General features: G+C 44.4%; 1 protein-coding gene across 3 annotated transcripts in view; it reads right to left on the minus strand.

The window, feature by feature from the left end:
• The window catches only part of ZDHHC8 (zinc finger DHHC-type palmitoyltransferase 8), a 237,530-nt gene that overhangs the window by 78,687 nt on the left and 140,358 nt on the right, over nucleotides 1-18,485 (minus strand). For all 3 annotated transcript variants that reach the window (XM_034791605.1, XM_034791606.1, XM_034791607.1), the window contains exons 2-5: nucleotides 14,333-14,454; nucleotides 7,951-8,108; nucleotides 4,294-4,466; nucleotides 1,809-1,911 (exon numbers count right to left, since the gene is read on the minus strand). In XM_034791605.1, the coding sequence (XP_034647496.1) occupies nucleotides 1,809-1,911; nucleotides 4,294-4,466; nucleotides 7,951-8,108; nucleotides 14,333-14,454 (556 nt within the window). The remainder of the gene's footprint in view (nucleotides 1-1,808; nucleotides 1,912-4,293; nucleotides 4,467-7,950; nucleotides 8,109-14,332; nucleotides 14,455-18,485) is intronic.

Raw genomic sequence — 18,485 nt, forward strand, 5'->3', positions numbered from 1 at the left:
GAACCTCAAGAGATTTGGCAGTTCAGGTAAGCATACCACATTTGGATGCGTTATCCAAAGCTTATCTGAACCTCATTGTCCTGGAACTGCTGTGAGTCTTAACTACAACAATTTCTGACACTTTTCAGTTTCAAACTAGTTGGAAATTCAAGGAGACTAGAATTTTCTAGTATTTCTTCTTTCTGGCCCGGGTGAAATCCAGAAGGACTATTTACCCAGGTGCAGAGGGCTAGCATGAAGCCTATGCACAATGCCACCAAGTCTTGTAACATGATTTGAGCCCCTGATGCAGACAGGCTTGCTGTGAGGCACAAAGCTCTGGGCCTCATGCAATTTTCAGGCTGCCATGGAGAAAGCCCTCTCTGAGTGGCTGCCATTTCCCAGTCCCTGGGGAAGGACAGCCAATCCCAACATGCATTAAGCAAAGCATTTCCCCCCTCCCCTCAGAAGTGACATGAGTTTTCAGGTAAGGGGTGTGACAGTGTGTGAAAAAAACAGCCATACCATTTTCACAAGAAGGGAGGAGGAAGCAGAAAAAAAACAAGCAGTGTCACCTGGAAGAGTAGTGATGGGTTATTGCACCTCAGCCACTAGACCTGTCAGATGTGGCATCTCATAAGGATCAATTATCTCTCTGATAGATTCCCAGCATCAGCAGGCAGCACATTCTACACATTTGAATAATTTTGTGGCAATGCAAGTTCCACTGGGTATTTTGTCACAAGATGTTGGCCAGCACAGGTTTTGGAGCAGCAAAATGAGCTCGGATCAGTGTGTATGTGGCAATGAGCTAGCTCAAAGCTGCTCATTGTTACAGACATTGTGGGCAGGCAGGGGCAGCTGACAGAATCAACAGAATCAGGAGACGGAACAGAGCGCGATTTAATCTTTTTTTTAAAAAATGTGACAATTCTTTTGAGTCTGACTCATGAGTTTGGAACTTTTGAGGTTGGCAATATTCCATGCACCACTTACAGGGCCGGCTGTAGGATTTTTGCCGCCCTAAGCAAAAACAATTTTGGCCGCCCCCCGTTTTTTTCTTATCCCACCCCCGGCCCCGCCTCAACTCCGCCCCTTCCCCAAATCCCCAGCCCTGCCTCCTCCCCCCAGGCTCTCAAGCCTAGGAGGGAGGGAGGGAGGGAGAGGGAGAAGCAGCGCGTGCGCCGCGGCCACTCAGGGTCTCCCCCTCCCTCCCAGGCTCTCAAACCTGGGAGGGAGGGTGAGCAGCGGCGCGCGAATCAGCTGTTTCACGCGCCGCGGCCGCTCAGGATCTCCCCCTCCCTCCCAGGTTTGAGAGCCTGGGAGGGAAGGCGAGCAGTGGCACGCGAATCAGCTGTTTCCCGCAGCGTGGCGCACGAGCGGCAACAGCGGAGGTGAGTTAGGGCGGCTGAGGCACATTTTTAGGGGCGGCATGGCCGGCGTCAGAATGCCGCCTCTAGAAATGTGCCGCCCCTAGCACCAGCTTGTTTTGCTGGTGCCTAGAGCCGGCCCTGACCACTTAAACCCTGCTTTGAGGACTTACGTAGGACTTGAGTGGTACATAGGCCTGTGCCGTTCCACTGTGCCTGGGAGCTTGCCCAAAATTTAGTCAAACAGAAATTTGAGAAGAAAAGTTACTGAACCTTTTTAGACCCTCGGTAAAGCATCAGTTTGAGTGTTAGTGTTAAGGTTTGGTCAGCTGCTGCTTTACCCAACCTGATTTGCCCATCTTTAGATACTATATCTTCTCTTTATCCTCCCCTAGGAAAGGGATCCTTCTCAACTCTCACACCTCTAATAGGAACATGGAGGTAGAATTGTTTTCTTACCTGCTCATTGGTTGTACGCCCTCGTGCCACTAGAACAATATGGAAACCTGTGAGACCAATGACTGGGATAAAGAACAATCCAGTCACACACATGACAGCCATGCTAAATCCCAGAGTTAAGGAAACTGTGTTCAATGACAGGGAAAAGGGAGATTGGAAGTGGGGGGAATGGAAGAGGAGAGAGAATTCCCTAAACTAGAAATCTAGTAATTAATCCCCACCTTTCTTTGGGTTTTTTTTAAATTACACATTGAAGTAGGTCTTGGAATTAAGCACTAGAAATTACTTTGGTCTATCAGTGCTGTTAGTTTCTTGTTTAACATGAGCCCTAAAGTTATCTGCTCCTCAGTGTCGAACACAATACTGAGTATTTGGAAGCCATAAGATCCCCATGCCTCCCTTACTACTTTACTTTACTTCATTCTTTCTACAGTCTCTAGTACAAGGGTCGGCAGCCTTTCAGAAGTGGTGTGCCGAGTCTTCATTCATTCACTCTAATTTAACGTTTCACGTGCCAGTCATACATTTTAACGTTTTTAGAAGGTCTCTTTCTATAAGTCTATAATATATAACTAAACTATTGTATGTAAAGTAAATAAGGTTTTTAAAATGTTTAAGAAGCTTCATTGAAAATTAAATTAAAATGCAGAGCCTCCCGGACCAATGACCAGGACCTGGGTAGTGTGAGTGCCACTGAAAATTAGCTCGCGTGCCGCCTTTGGCACACGTGCCATAGTTGCCTCTCCCTGCTCTAGTAGCTTCAAGGAGCTAGTCAGCTGGTCCATTCCTTTGCAAGACAGAAGAATACAATCATCTGGGACTGACCATGCCCTAGTATGTCAAGGTAGCAGAGTAGTGATCTCTCTCCTGCATCTCTCCAAGCTGTCCTCTCATTTTAAAATGCACACTAGAATTTATAGCACATATAGCACTGTGAAAACCCATGATCTATGAAGATGCAGGATCCTCAACAAAAATCTGCATGGGGACCTGCAATGATTATCAGGGCCCAGTGGCTTAGGCCAAATTTATATATGGTGGAAGATGGTGTAACTACAAACACTTCAATGGAGTTGCTTGTGTTTACGCTAGATACTTATCTGGCCCATGTGATGTAGATTCAGGTAAATGCAGATGTTCAGCTTCCTCTTCACTGAAAAAGCAGTCCCTTCACCAAGCATTTTGAGAGACAGAAGCTCAATAATAATTTAGTGGTCTCTTTTCTTTTCGTTTTTTGGCAATGCTAAATTTTACATCCCAGCCACCTAGCATGTTGAGAAACTATTGATTGGCATTTTTAGTATCATAAAACTATTTTCTAGCATGAGACTAAAACTCCCTATATTGCACAGGATGCTGTGAACTGACTCAAACACTACAGTGTATTCTTCTGGGAACCTTGGTACAATGCCTAGTGCAAGCTACTGAGTCGAGAGGTGTAAATAGTCATTTGACAAGAATGTCTGGATCCCGGCAGAGCTAGAATGCCAGGCTGCAGCATGTCATGCAAATCTTCCACAGCAGCCAGGTCAATCAGCCCCCCTTGAAGCTACTATGGCAGAAGATCCACTGAATGCTGTAGAAAAACCACCTTTGGAGTATCAGCAAGGAGCCCTGGCTCTTGAGTGGTTCTGAAGACCAGTTTTGATCATTTCACCCCCTTAAATGGGTCTTGAAGTATTAAAAGAAGCTGAAAAACAAACAGAACGTTGATTCACTGATTTTAGTTGTAACTATTCAGTAAAGGCTCTATACGCTTCGAGTCAATGAGAGTTACTGGGGATCAGCACTTCTGAGGATCAGACTCCAACTACGGTCCCCAGTTCATATAGAATTGTGAAGCTTCTTTTTGTTGTTCTTCAATCCCCTTAATTAAAGATAATGTTATAATTGATATAGTGCTTTATGGTAAGTCCTCACCACACAGGCTAGTGGATCTTCACCTGGTATCCCCTCTCCTTCTAACTCTGCTTCTTCCATCTCTTTATCTCATTCAGGTAAATAAAAAAAGAGGAAATGTTTTTCTATAAGCCAAGACATCCATATAGAAATCTTTAATCCTGAAGGATCCCAAAGCACTTTACAAAACATGTAGAGGGATATATAGCTACCACTCAAATGCAACCACCTCTGGGGCAAAGCAATTGTTTTAAACACAATAATATTACCCAACAGTCTTGGACAATACAAGTAGGAGAACCATATCCAACTGAAATTAAAGGGAGGATTTTAATGAAGCAGTATGTTGCTTTCTGTTATGGCAGCTGAATGACAGAGATATACAGATGCTAAGCAGCAACTTCTGAGTCAATCAAGGCTTCCATAGGTCAGGCAAATGCTGGGGAGAAATTGATTTGGGTTTTACAAGAGAAGAACATGGGTATCAGAGAAAGGGAACCAATCCCATCATTTCCTGAAAGGCAAATCTTATACAAACAGTTTCCTTACGGCACCTCGACTTCTTAAAGATTAAAAGGAAGGATACGTAATGGTGGTGTGAGCTGCCCCCAGCTTTTCCATATGGTTTAAAATATAGATCAGCCCAAAGCTGAACACTCCGACCATGTGTGTGCTTAAGGACAGCAAGAAGAGGAAAAAATATCGGTAGTTCCTCCGTCCTATGCAATTGTTGACCCATGGGCAGTGATGGTCAAAGTCCTTGTAAAGAGATGGAGAGACACGGAATAATATCCAAGCAGTGAAAGAAAAACATTGCCTTAGAAATAAATGTGAACCATTGTGCTACATCCATCCAAAAAAACCCTGAACTTCAGGTAAAATCAGATTAGGTTTGGAGCTTTACAGATTGGCTCCATCCTGACATTGCCTGGCTGCCCAGGTAACAAAACAACATGCTACACCCTCTTTATAAGATTCTCCTGGGACTGAGGGATTCTTCTGACTGTGGATGAAGACACACCAATAGGTTTAAAAAGGAAACAGAGGTGTACACCACATTGTGGGGCAAAGACAGTTTCTCTTCTTCTCGGGCTCCTGTAGCATTGTATAGTTATCAGAGTAAGATTATCATAAATTGCCGTGTCCTGAACCTGTAACATCCCTGCCAACTGTAGATTTTCACACCCCCCTCCCCACTTTATATATGTAAAAGTTCAGTAAGGATCCAGGGGGGGGGTTATTTTGAGGTTTTGACCTCTTGAAAAAATATTTTTTGGCAAAGCTCAGGCAGGAAGCAATCTCTGGCTAATAAGTGGGGAAAAACTCTGGATGAAGTTACAAAAATAAACACTTGAAACACCCAGTTTTTCCTGATCAAGAGTTCACATGTGCCACAAGGCTGGATTAAGGAGATACTTATAATGAGGCCATAGACCCCTTTAAAACTCCATAACACCAGTTTTATATGGCTGTAACTCTGGTGATTTCACTGGGGTTATTCCTGATGTACACCAGCGTTAATCTGAGCATACTCAAGCCTGGAGTGAGCAAACGTATTCTATTCTGTTCTCTTCACACCCACTATAGTATACCCTTTATTCCTGTCAAATAGTGACTTATCCTTTTCTTTGTAATACTGTTATATTTAGATAGATACCTCCCACTAATGGCAAAGTGGTTTTTTTTTAAGTAACTTGTAAATTAGCTATAAATATGTTGTGCGAGACATGTGCCGCTCAAAATATTTGGAAATAAAGATATATTGAAACCTCAGCTTTGGGCACTTCCATGAAAATTTGTCCTGAAATTTTATTCTATCACAAATTCATTTTCAGGTCCAATTGGTCAAACCAGGTGTTATATTTCACTTGGTTTTGTTTTTTAAGTGATGTGATAGAAAAGAGCACCTATCCCTGAAAGCTTGGAAGGTGTACATCGCTTTGATTCTGATTCGGAGATGTGCAATCTGATTGTTTGAAATCAGATGTGCTCAAAAAATCTGTCTCTAGGCTAAGAGCTTTTATCGTGCGTTGCAACCCAAAGGTGAAATAAAAGATACAAATTACAATTTCTTCCTAAAGGAGTATCCTAACAGAAATGTCAATAGACTTTTTTTTATTATAACTGTGTCCAGGCACTACTAGAATGTACAGGTATACTAGGGAATAAGCGTCACAAGAATCAATAAGCAACTTAACTTGAGACTGCAATTTATTGATTAATGAGCCATTAATGCCTTTGCTTGTATCCCTCAGTAAGCAATCACATTTTAATTATATAGCAAGAGATTCCCTGTTAGCCAATCAGAACAGCAAGTAATGCTCAGCTGGTCTAGGCATAAGTAAAACTCCTCAGAACTGGAATCCACTGCAGTGGAGTCTTGCATTTTGACTTGCTCTGGGTTCTAAGCCATTTTATTTTTAACGAGAAGTTACTCTGGGAGTCCCTCCCACTTTCCTCTCTGACTTCCCTGGAATATTGTGGCCTCGATGCCACTGGCGACATTAGGGCTGCATGGAATTGCAAGCATTTACACCAGCTAGTTTCAGGCAATCTTGTGCTGGCAACACTTCCTTTATTGAAAATGGGGTTTTCACACAGAAACTGAGGGGTAGGGGAAAGGATTTCAAATGTCAGTTCAAAATTTAGCTTCACCTAAACAACATTTAGAATTAGTGACAATGTTGATGTTTTAACTCAAAACTCTAAATATATGGTCCAGTTTTCTAGTGAAAAAGCCAGCTCCATCCAACAGCCTACATCAGCCCAACAAAATGGCTGTCAAGGCTGCCCCTGTCCTTTCTGGAAGACCTGCTTCTTCCAGCAATTTATTTCTCCCCATATCCCCTCAGCTCGCGCACTTTGCTGACTCTCCCCATGACAGGCCACTGGAAATGTTGTCCTATCTATTAATGGGTATTAGGCTGAGCACAGCTTTCATCTGGCTATAAATTAGGAATCTGCTCTTAAGGATAAAGCAAATGACATAAACTAACCCCAGATTGCCTCTTTCACATGACTAGCTCCACTGTGACTATCCATATGATTAAGGCAAAGAGGCTTTGGCCCAATATGGCATACATGGTATTCTGGCTGACTTTGAAATTCACTTGGTGAGTTTTAGCCTATTGCCAATTAGGGATTTCCATTATTTTAATCATACAATTGAATACATTTTAAAATGCATTAAAGATTTAAATCATTCTAATTAAAAAATACACCTTACAATAGCACTGATCCTTAAGAAGTGGAATGTGTAGCTCCCGTGGCAATAAAACACCATGGTTACAGTCCACTGTATTTATGAGTTTGGGAGATGTTTATGGCCCAATAATATTCTCCACTACTTTGGGGTTATTGTTTAAATATACTACATCGCTACCTCGATACAATGCGACCCGATATAACACGAATTCGGATATAACGCGGTAAAGCAGTGCTACGGGGTGGCGGGGCTGCGCATTCCGGTGGATCAAAGCAAGTTCAATATAACACGGTTTCACCTATAACGCGGTAAGATTTTTTGGCTCCCAAGGACAACGTCATATCGAGGTAGAGGTGTATGTGCTTCACTATGACCTCAAATTTATCAACATGTGTCCAAGCCTCATAATTTAGAGGAATTAGAAGCATGCATACAGTCGTGGCCATAGGACTCTAACTGCAGTTTATAAATGGGTATGTAGTATTTTAATGTTAGACTCAGGAATTCTTATTCTATTCTTTCTAAAATTCACATGCCACTGAGTGTTATGATTTACAATTTAAAAAAGCACACTCCGACTGCAATTCATATTTACATGTTTAATAGGGGACAAAGCAGAGGGATCAGGAATGTTGCATGCAGGCTTTCCCCCAGTCTCCTCCTAAATTATGCCAATGCACCATAACCTTCCCTTGTAATGCTTCCTGTTTCATAAGCCCTAGGCTACTCCTGAGTAGAGACGGCTAGGAATACCAAATCATGCTCTGCGTTTGGGTGGAGAAAGAGTCATTAGTGACAAGGATGACACCAAACTCTGTTTCACTTGTGACTTCAATCAGATTGCCTAAGAATCCTCCCCTCAATCTGTCAACATCAGTGGAGTTATAGCAATTTACACCAGCTGAGAATTTGGCCCTTTACCTCTAATTTTTTTTAGGAGTGAAAGACAAGGAGTATTCACTCACCTGGGTCATCTAGCTGTTCACAGGTCCACCACCCAAATCCAAGCCAAAAGATCCGCTAATCAAGGAGACTTACCTCAACACAGTTGTCACAGACGCTGCAATGGGAGCAGCGGGGCGGGCGATAGAAATGGCAGGTGGCACACCATTTCATCCGTACTTGGATTCCTTTAATCTCCACATTCTTGTAGAGTGGAGCTCGGAAGTCATCATCTTTATCCTCATCTTCATCTGCTGCTCAATGCAAACATATAAATAAATAAATAGAAATAATACAGATTACAGTTTAAAGGTGGAAGATCTAATACTATCAGGGTCAGATACATGGACACTACATGTGTGCAGGTACTTTTCGGAGAAATAAAGAGTGCTAGAAGTGATATATGTCAGAAAGGGGTGTCCTGATTGCAGAAGGATTGAATACTCCAGACTTCATTTTATTAGCCAAGAGAATAATCCTAGTGCATTTATTGCCAGCCAGCCCACTGATCTTATTTAATTCTTGTTTTAGACAGCATTTGCTCCTAGAAGAATATAACTAGAGCTCAAATGGTTTCAAAGTGGGGTGGAAATCTACAATGCTTCCCAAGCACCTTGTTGTGAGAGGTTTGCTGCATATATTAGTAGATTGAATCAACTCTGACCACCACTTGGTCAGGCAACAGCAATTGCAATGAAGAATGTCAAGGGAAGACCGAATTAGTTTGAAAACAAAAATCCATGCAAGATATCCCTGAGAAATTAATTATCTGACTCATCAGAACTGACCCAGAAATCTGCTTCTCTAGCGTAGCCTGACATACTATTCAGATCAATGAAACATTTCATTCAGAAGCTATATACATACTCTGGGAGAGGGGGACGGGGAGGGAAGGGATGGTTATAAAACAGGGGTGGGCAAACTTTTTGGCCCGAGGGCCACATCTGGGATGGAAATTGGGGTTGGGGTATGGGAGAGGGTGAGGGCTCTGGCTAGGGGGGTGGGCTCTGGGGTGGGGCCAGAAATGAGGAGTTCACGGTGCTGGAGGGGGCTCCGGGCTGGGGCAGGGTGGGTTGGGTGTGGGGGGGTGTGAGGGCTCCGGCTGGGAATGTGGGCTCTGGTGCGGAGCTGGGGATGAGGGGTTTGGGCTGTAGGAGGGTGCTCCGGGCTGAGACCAAGGGGTTTGGAGGGTGGGAGGGGGATCAGGGCTGGGGCAGGGGATTTGGGCAGAGGGGGTGGCTCAGGGATGGAGGCTCCAGGCGGCACTCAAGCGGCTCCCGGAAGCAGCAGCATGTCCCCCCTTGGGCTCCTATACGGAGGCCCTGCCCGCAGGCGCCGCCCCTGCCCGCAGGCGCCGCCCCTGCAGCTCTCATTGACTGTGATTCCCAACCAATGGGAGCTGCGGGGGCGGCACTTGGGGTGGGGGCAGTGTGTGGAGTGGAGCCCCCTGCCTGCCCCTATGCATAGGAGCTGGAGGGGAGACATGCCGCTGCTTCCGGGAACCAAGAGGAGCGGCTCCCGACCCTGCTCCCCAGCTGGAGCGGGGCAAGCCCCAGACCCTGCTCCTCAACGGGAGCTCGAGGGCCAAATTAAAACGGCTGGCAGCCCAGATGTGGCCCACGGGCCGTACTTTGCCCATCCTGTTATAAAAGCTCCAGTGTGAAATAAAACAAACCCGTAGCTTAATGGTTCATGGGTAAATGCTTGTAAAGATGCTAACCTATCCAGACAAGAATCTGCATACAGACTATATATATATACACACACACACACACACACACACACACACATCTGTCCTTCAGAAAAACTCATGATGAAATCTGGCACTTTACACACACACACAGAACTGTCAAGAATATTTATCACTGTCCACAAAGAAAAGCTGCATGTTTCTGAATAATGGTTTACATTTGGAACTGAATAGTCAGGAAATGGGCCCAAACCTTAGGTCTGGGTCCCTGGCTCCCAGCTCATAGTTGGTGTCAGTGTTCACTCTAATTTTTTACATCCATGTGTGGAATGAATTTTGTTATGTGCAACAATATGGACATGATGTGTGATGGGGGTGGGGCCGAGGGGTTCGGCATGCAGGAGGGGGCTCAGGACTAGGGCAGAGGGTTGGGGGGATGAGGGCTCTGGCTAGGGGTGCGGGCTCTAGGGTGGAGCTGGTGATGAGGGGTTCGGCATGCAGGAGGGGGCTCAGGACTAGGGCAGAGGGTTGGGGTGTGGGGGGATGAGGGCTCTGGCTGGGGGTGCGGGCTCTGGGGTGGAGCTGGTGATGAGGGGTTCAGGATGCAGGAGGCGGCTCAGGACTGGGGCAGATGACTGGGGTGCGGGCTCTGGGGTGGGGCCGGGAACGAGGGGTTTGGGATTCAGGCTGCCCCGGGGCTGCGGCAGGGAGAGAGGACTCTCTCACTCAGTAGCTTGGGGCCGGGTGAGAGGTGCCTCTCCCCAGATGCGGCAGCTGCAGCGGGGTTGGACTAGGCTGGGGGAAGGGCTCCTCTCCCCAGCAGCTCTGGCGGGGCTGGGCCAGATTGGGGGAGGGGCACCTCTCCCCGCCTGCGTGGCCCTTGATAGTCTGCAGCTTACAGGAAACTTAGGTTGGTATCTGTATTTGGCCCACTGATGAATACCCCAAAATCAGGTGCAGATTTCAAACTAAGTTTCTGAGTGTTCAAAGCTGGGTTTTAACTCCTCTCATCACTGAGATACATTGCCTGATGCTCTTCTCACTTATACAGATATAATGGTATCCATCTCCACAGAGCTACTCTCGGTTTATTCCAGTGTCATGACAGTAACTGACCTATTAGCTCTCCTGCTCCGCCTGTCCAGAGCTCCTGCCAGGGACTGGGTCGGAGTGCGGGGGCGTGCCCCGTTCCGCCTGCCCAGCATTCCAGCCAGGGAGCGGGCAAGCCCCCTTGCTCTGACCCCGCACCCCAGCAGGAGCCCCGGGCGGGCAGAATGGGGCAAGCCCCCGCGCCCCGACCCCGCTCCCCAGCTGGAATGTCCAGTGGGCAGAGCGGGGCAATGGTTCCCAGCCAATGGGAACTGCGGAGCAAGCGCTTGTGGCGGGAGCAGTGCACGGAGACCCCCTGGCCGCCCCTTCCCGTAGGAGCTTCATGGACATGCCGGCCCGAGCTGGGTAGGGAGCCTGCCCCACCAACCCTCCCCCAGCACCAGCAGGGTTCGCACGCCACGGCCCAGCCCCTCTCCCCCAGCACCAGCAGGGGTCCCGGGACATGCAGAGCCCCCTCTGCCCCAGCACCAGTGGGGGTCCCAGGCCACCACCACCCCAGCACCTGCGGCCCCCAGCCCAAGTTTTAGTCAGGGGTATATAGCAAAAGTCATGGACAGGTCACAGGCCGAGAATTTTTGTTTACTGCCCATGACCCGTCCATGACTTTAACTAAAAATACCCCTGACTAAAACGTAGCCTTAATGATTGGGCATCCTGGGCAGGGATGCTTGGGTCTCCAAGAGCTTTAGCACAAGGAAACTGATCATGGGGTTGCATCCCTGACCATCTTGGCTAATAACCATAGGTGGACCTATACTCCATGAACTTATCTTGTTCTTTTTTGACCCCAGTTATACTTTTGGCCATCAAAATATCCCATGGCAATGAGTTCCATAGATTAATTGTGCACTGTATGGAAAAAGTACTTCCTCTTGTTTGTATTAAGTCTGCTGCCTATTAATTTCATTGGGTGATCCCTGGTATCTGTATTGTGGGAAAGGGTAAATAACTCTTCTCTATTCAACTTTTCTACACCATTCATGATTGTATAGACCTCTGTCATATCTCCCTTTAGCTGTTTCTTTTCTAAGATGAGCAGCCCTAATCTTCTTAGTCTCTCCTCATATGGAAGCTGTTCCACACCCTTGATCATTTTTGTTGCCCTTCTCTGAACCTTTTCCAGTTGCACTATATCTTTTTTGAGATAGAGCAACCAGAACTGGACATAGTATTCAAGGTGTGGGTGGACCATGGATTTATATAGTGGTATTATGATATTTTATGTCTTATTTTATATCCCTTTCCTAATAGGTCCTAACATTCTGTTAGTCTTTTCAACTGCTGCTGTGCATTGAGCGGAAGTTTTCAGAGAACTATCTACACTGATTCCAAGATCTCACTCTTGAGTGGTAACTGCTAATTTTGAACCCATCATTATATATATGTAGATGGGATTATTTTTTCCAATGGCCATCAGTTTGTACTTATCACTGCTGAATTTCATCTGCCCTTTTGTTGCCCAGTCACCCAATTTTTTTAGATCCTGCTGTAAGTCTTAGCAGCCAGTTTGGACTTAATTATCTTGAATAATTTTGTACCATCTGCAAACTTTGCTACTTCACCATTCAGTCCCTTTTCCAGATCATTAATGAATATGTTGACAGCACAGGCCCCAATACAGATCCTTGGGGAACCCTGCTGTTTACCTCTCTCCATTGTTAAAACTGACCTATCTGCATAGCTGGCTCAACCCTTGTTCTCTTCTGAGATGAACCACAAGTAGTGGGAATTAGAAGTCTTGGATTTTATTCCTGTTTAGTCACCATGGGTCAAATTTTCAAAGATATGCATGCACCTAAAGATGAAGATAGGTACCTAGGGTGGGATCCACAAAGGGATGTAGGCAACTAACTCTTGTTTTTAGGCACCCAAGTCCTGTTTTTTAGGTACCACTGCAATCCACAAAACTCACACTCAGCTGCCGCCTAACCCTGTAGGAACCTAAACTCATTTGGTGCCTATGTTTTTGCCTCTGGGCATATGCACGGCAGTCTCACTCTAGGCGTCTGGACACCTACCTCCCACCTAAGCTCCGGAGCGATTCACAGACTCGAAGAGATAGGCACTCGGCCACCTAAATCACATGCAGGGACCTGATCCAGTAGGCATGCTTAGAGGCAGGCCTTAGCAATCACCCCTCTGGTCAGCATCTCCCATTAGCTACTTTAGGCGGCTCCCCACCTAGTCTGCTGACTTTGTGGATTGCAGTCTAAGGCGCCTACGTCTCCTCATTCATTGTATAGGCGCCTAGGCACCTAACTCAGACTGTGTGAATGGCAGTGTTGTTCCTGTGATTTTCTAGATGCCTCAAAGTTAGGTGCCATGACACTGAGCATTGCAACATCTAAGTCCCTTCATGGATCCTGCTTCTATGGGTTTTCAAAAGAGCTTCGTCGTCTAACTCCTAGTGATTTAAATGGGAGTTAGGCCGCAGGTGCTTTTGGAAATAGCAGTTGCCTATCTGCATCTTTAGGAACCTAAATATGGTTGAAAATTTGGCCCCATATGACCTGGGGGGCAAATTATTAACCTCACTGTGAGTTAACCCTTAAACTTGGTACACCTCTACTCCGATATAACGTGACCCGATAGAACATGAATTCAGATATAATGCGGTAAAGCAGTGCTCCGGGGGGGGCGGGGCTGCGCACTCCGGCAGATCAAAGCAAGTTCGATATAATGCAGTATGATTTTTTGGCTCCTGAGGACAGCGCTATATCGGGGTAGAGGTGTAATAATATTTACCTTAATCGCTTAAACTCGATAATAATATTTACCTTAATCAGTGTTTGTAAAGGCCTCTGAGATCGTCAGCTGAAAGAAGCTATATAAATAGAATATGTTTATCACTGGTTCCTGTCTGGCAAGAAATAGCATCACTTGCATGAGCAGTTACATCACTCGGCTCATTCAAGGGAACAATGAAGAGAAGGTACTGAATGCAGGTGAGAAAATGCACCTTGCAAGGGGCAGGGAGCCATTCATTTTGTGACCTCCCCCAAAGCAGGCTCTGTTGCAAGCTGTGTGAGAATGACTATTGGAACAGGGACAAAGTGAGGCAGTAATTCTCTCATTTTGATGGTTTAAAAGAAATAGCTACGTCACCATTCCCATAACTCTAGACAAACAGTTTTTATCCTGTTCAATCAGCTATGCCCCAGCACTATATTAAACAGCCATTTCTTTCACAATATATATTAAAAAAAAAACCACTCTAACACAGGCCTTAATCATTATCTTTTTTTAGTGTTCAGTGCTACTGTGTTTGTTCTAAGCCTGCTGGAGTGAATCGCTGTTTTAATGCAGCCGCTTGCAGAAGCTCAGCCCTCCACTGCACCGTGCTCAGCTGCCTCTTGTGAAGGCAATGACTTAAATCCAATGCGCCAGCATGACACAGGGGATACTAATCGCAATCACATCACTCTGGCTATCTTCTCAATGAGAGCTACGTTATCCAATGCCAGGCCCCAGATTACCAATTCAAGCAAGTACAAGGAGAAAAAAAAAAACCTTTCCATTTCAGAAACTGACGGAGCATATCCACGACTTAGCTACATCCCCGCATTTACAGCCAGCTGAGGATAAAAATGGGAGGGGAAACTAAACAAATGGCATACGTGCTGCTTCGGAAACCCGACTGTTTGTCTTGGCTTATTTTTTACCCCCATCTCCCATTACCTCGTGGAAAAACTCCAGGGTCCATGAAAGTCGCCATGCTGAAGTTTGCAAGTACGAACAAGAACACGAGCCCATTGTACACAGGGATGGCTGGGGAGATGGCTCTTGTTAACCAGGGGCACCTGCAGAGAAAGAGAATTACAGATGAGGACTTTTTACGATGTAACAAGCAGCAGCTTCCTGTTCACAGCGTGCAAGCAGAGACGCGCCGTTACAAACCCCCAAAGGTCATTCAGCGGTTGAATTTGTTACCTAGGAGTTGAAACAACTATTATGGCTGGTTTCAATGATCTACAGTACATATTATCTGCCCTCTGTAAAGAAGCATAGTTCTACAGGGCAGAAAGGACTGAATTGTTTATTTGTGGGGTTCTTGTGTTATGGAGCAATCTTCTTTTTTTTTTAATGACTTCACATTTTCCTTTTTGTATCATTGCTGCACCCTGACATGGCACTTCTGTAATCAGTGGCAAAGATTCTGCTTTCAGTCACTAAAACAGAATAACTTTCGGCCTTCAATTGGGGTTACTCCTGATTCCCACTGATGTTAATCAGAACTGAATCTTTCAATCATCAATCTCCAGAAGATGTACAAATAGGAAAACAAATAATTTCCTTCAAGCTCTTTTATTTCCTACTCAGTTCTCCCCAGTGAGAGCCCTTAAGACTGTAAATATCACTCCTGGACATCATTGCAAAACCTCTTTCTATGGGGAAAGTACAGGGTAAAAAGCTTTAGTTAAAGCTTGTGTTAGCTCTGCAGGGGCCAACAGAATGCAAGCATGGTACTTAAAATACTGTGCATAGCATCTGCCATGTAAACTGTTTTCCAGAAGAAAGGAGATTTGTAAAGCGTGTATAACTAATGAGTCAAGACACAGGAAGGCTGTTCTAGCTGCAAATGAGAAGGCTCTTGCACCAAGGGGGATCGAGTACCAGAGCAGAACACAGATAATTTCCCTGCTACATAGATTATACTTAAGATGTTTTTCCCTGATAAAGGAATTTATTTATTCATTCTGCCATTTATAGCCCCTTGTACATTTGACTCTGAAACGTAAACCAAGTTTATTTTTCTCCATTGTGTATATAAAGGTTTGTTATTGTAGGGTTTCTAGGAAGCTTCCCTCCTAAAAAAACTCCTGAAGAAAGTACCTACTTTAAAAATGGGAACAGAGAGGACCAGGGAATTATAGACCTATTGGCCTAACTTCAATAACTGGAAAGATACTGGAACAAATTATTAAAAAATCAGTTTGTAAGCACCTAGAGGATATGAGGAATAGCCAGCATGGATTTGTCAAGGACAAATCATGACAAACCAAACCAATTTCCTCTGACAGGCGTACTGGCCTAGTGGATGGAGGAAGCCATAGACTTTGAAATATCCTGATTTTAGTAAGGCTTCAGTCTCACATAACAGTCCCATAAGCAAACTAGGGAAATATGGTCTAGATTAAATTACTATAAAATGGGTGCATAACTAGCTGAAAGACCATACTCAAAAGAGTAGTTTTCAATGATTCACTGTCAAACCGTGAGGCTATATCTAGTGGGGTCCAGCAGGGGCCAGCCTTGGGTCCGGTACTATTCAATATTTTCATTAATGACTTGGATAATGGAATGGAGAGTATGCTTATAAAATCTGCAGATGACATCAAGCTGGGGGGTGTTGCAAGCACTTTGGAAAACAGGATTAGAATTCATAACAACCCTGATAATCAGAGAATTGGTCAGAAATCAACAAAATGAAATTCAATAAAGACAAGTGCAAAGTACTACACTTAGGAAGGAAAGATCCAATGCACAACTACAATATGGGGAATAACTGGCTAGGCATTAGTAGTGGCTGAAAAGGATCTGGAGGTTATAGTGGATCACAAATTAAATATGAGTCAACAATGTGATGCAGTTGCAAAAAAGGCTAAAATCATTCTGGGATGTATTAAGAGGAGTGTCGTATGTAAGAGATGTGAAGTAACTGTCCCACTCTACTCAGCACCAGAGAGGCTTCAGCTGGAATATTGTGTCCCATTCTGGTCATCACACTTCAAGAAAGATGTGGACAAATTTGAGAGAGTCCAGAGGAAAGCACCAAAAATGATAAAAGGTTTAGAAAACCTGATCTATGAGGAAAGGTTAATAAAAATGGGAGTGTTTAGTCTTGAGAAAAGAAGCTAACAGTCTTCTAAGATGTTAAGAAAAACAACAAGGAGTCCAGTGGCACCTTAAAGACTAACAGATTTATTTGGGCATAAGATTTTGTGGGTAAAAAGCCCCACTTCTTCAGATGCATGGACCATGCATCTGAAGAAGTGGGGTTTTTTACCCACAAAAGCTTATGCCCAAATAAATCTGTTAGTCTTTAAGGTGCCACCGGACTCCTTGTTGTTTTTGTAGATACAGACTAACACAGCTACCCCTCTAATATGTTAAGTGCTGTTATAAAGAGGATGGTGATTAACTGTTCTCCACATCCACTGTGGTAGGACAAGAATTAGCTTAATCTGCAGTAAGGAAGCTTTAGGTTAGATATTAGAAAAAACTTTCTAACTATAATGTTAGTTAAGCTCTGGAATAGGCTTCCAAGTAAGGCTGTGAAATCCCCATCACTGAAGAGTTTTAAGAACAGGTTGGACACACACCAGCCAGGGATGGTCTAGGTCTTGCCCAGCACAGCTGACTGGATTAGATGACCATTCAAGATCCCTTCTAGACCGATATTGCTATGATTCTATGAAAAAGAAAAGCATATTAAAAAGTCATGGATTTTGCAAACAGAAGTAAGAAAAATTATAGAACCAAAAAAGTTTGAGTCCTCACAACTGACAGGGCACCTTTAATCTGTACCAATACTGACGGTCAGGCACTACCCCATGCCCATAGCAGCGTAATGCCCTGCCCCCATTAGTGTATATCATTCATCATCACCAATATTTGGCTGTTACTTACACCTATATTAGAGCCAGACTGTTTGCAGCGCTGAACCCTGTCAAAAGAAGTAATACTCATAAAGACAGGTTTCAAGCAACCAACCTTTCCCCAAATCTAATTCAAACTGTTCTGTTCCAGACATAGCATTTTAAACAGCTGTGAATGGTGCTGTTGACCTTGGAGAAAGACCATTAAAGAGGCCCTTGTGGCTAGTATTAGAATGACAGAGCCATTTGCATGTTCCGTCTGCTAATGAATGAGCAATACACAGAGATTCTCTTACACTCCCCTACCACTATAACAGTACAGGCGTCCCACATTTTACTTCACAGAGTGCCTGTAAGATTCTTTACTAACAACTAAGCTAAAGAGGCCAACGTGCCTTTATTTGCTTCAGTCAGCCTATATTTGCTGGATTTGTTTAGGATTGGTCCGCAGAACTGTCATGCTAGAAGAGACCAATATCCTGTCACCGACAATGGCCAGATGCTTCAAAGAAAGGTGTAAGAAACCCAGCAGTAAGCAGTTATGGGATAAACTCTGCTCAGGGAACTTCCTTCTCTAAATCTGTTATAATTCTATTCCATCCAGCTACTGATGAATCCATTTTCCCTGGTGAATGAGACAAGACATCTCAGCAACCAAGGATTATAAAGTTGCTCCTCACTTGTCAAGCAGGGAAGGGACAAGTCAGCAAACCAAAGGACAGGAAAGTCATTCTTACAGATAATTGGCCACACAGAGCAGGTTTTTAATGAGTGAAACTGCCTTGAATGATTAATGTGATAACTGTTAAAGTTCTTGTGTGTGATTTACCTTGTCATATTCCCAACAACCACAGCATAACATTAGGAAAACTATAACCACAAACTAAGCTGTTCATTTACTGGATGAGTAGCGCAAGTGAAAGACTTCACGGAAGTTGAAATAAAGGGTATAGTGAGTCATCATAAATATTAGCCAGAATCTGGTTTCCTCCTTTCTACTTTTTCCTTCCAGAATTTTTATGTAGCATGAAATATTGTGTAAAATGAGATCTTATGAAAGGGGCTTCCGAGCTTTTCCTCTGTAAATTAAAATGACAAGTAAAAGCAGAAACTGGGATCAAGCCAAAACCAGTAAAGATATGTTTTTAAGAAGCCAAAGCTATCCTGAAACTTTCATGCAACTATCTCAGCTTCTTTGAAGGAGAACTTCTTGGGGGGAAAATCAGATGAAA

Source organism: Trachemys scripta, chromosome 15, assembly GCF_013100865.1.
Source record: "Trachemys scripta elegans isolate TJP31775 chromosome 15, CAS_Tse_1.0, whole genome shotgun sequence".
NCBI lineage: Eukaryota > Metazoa > Chordata > Testudines > Emydidae > Trachemys > Trachemys scripta.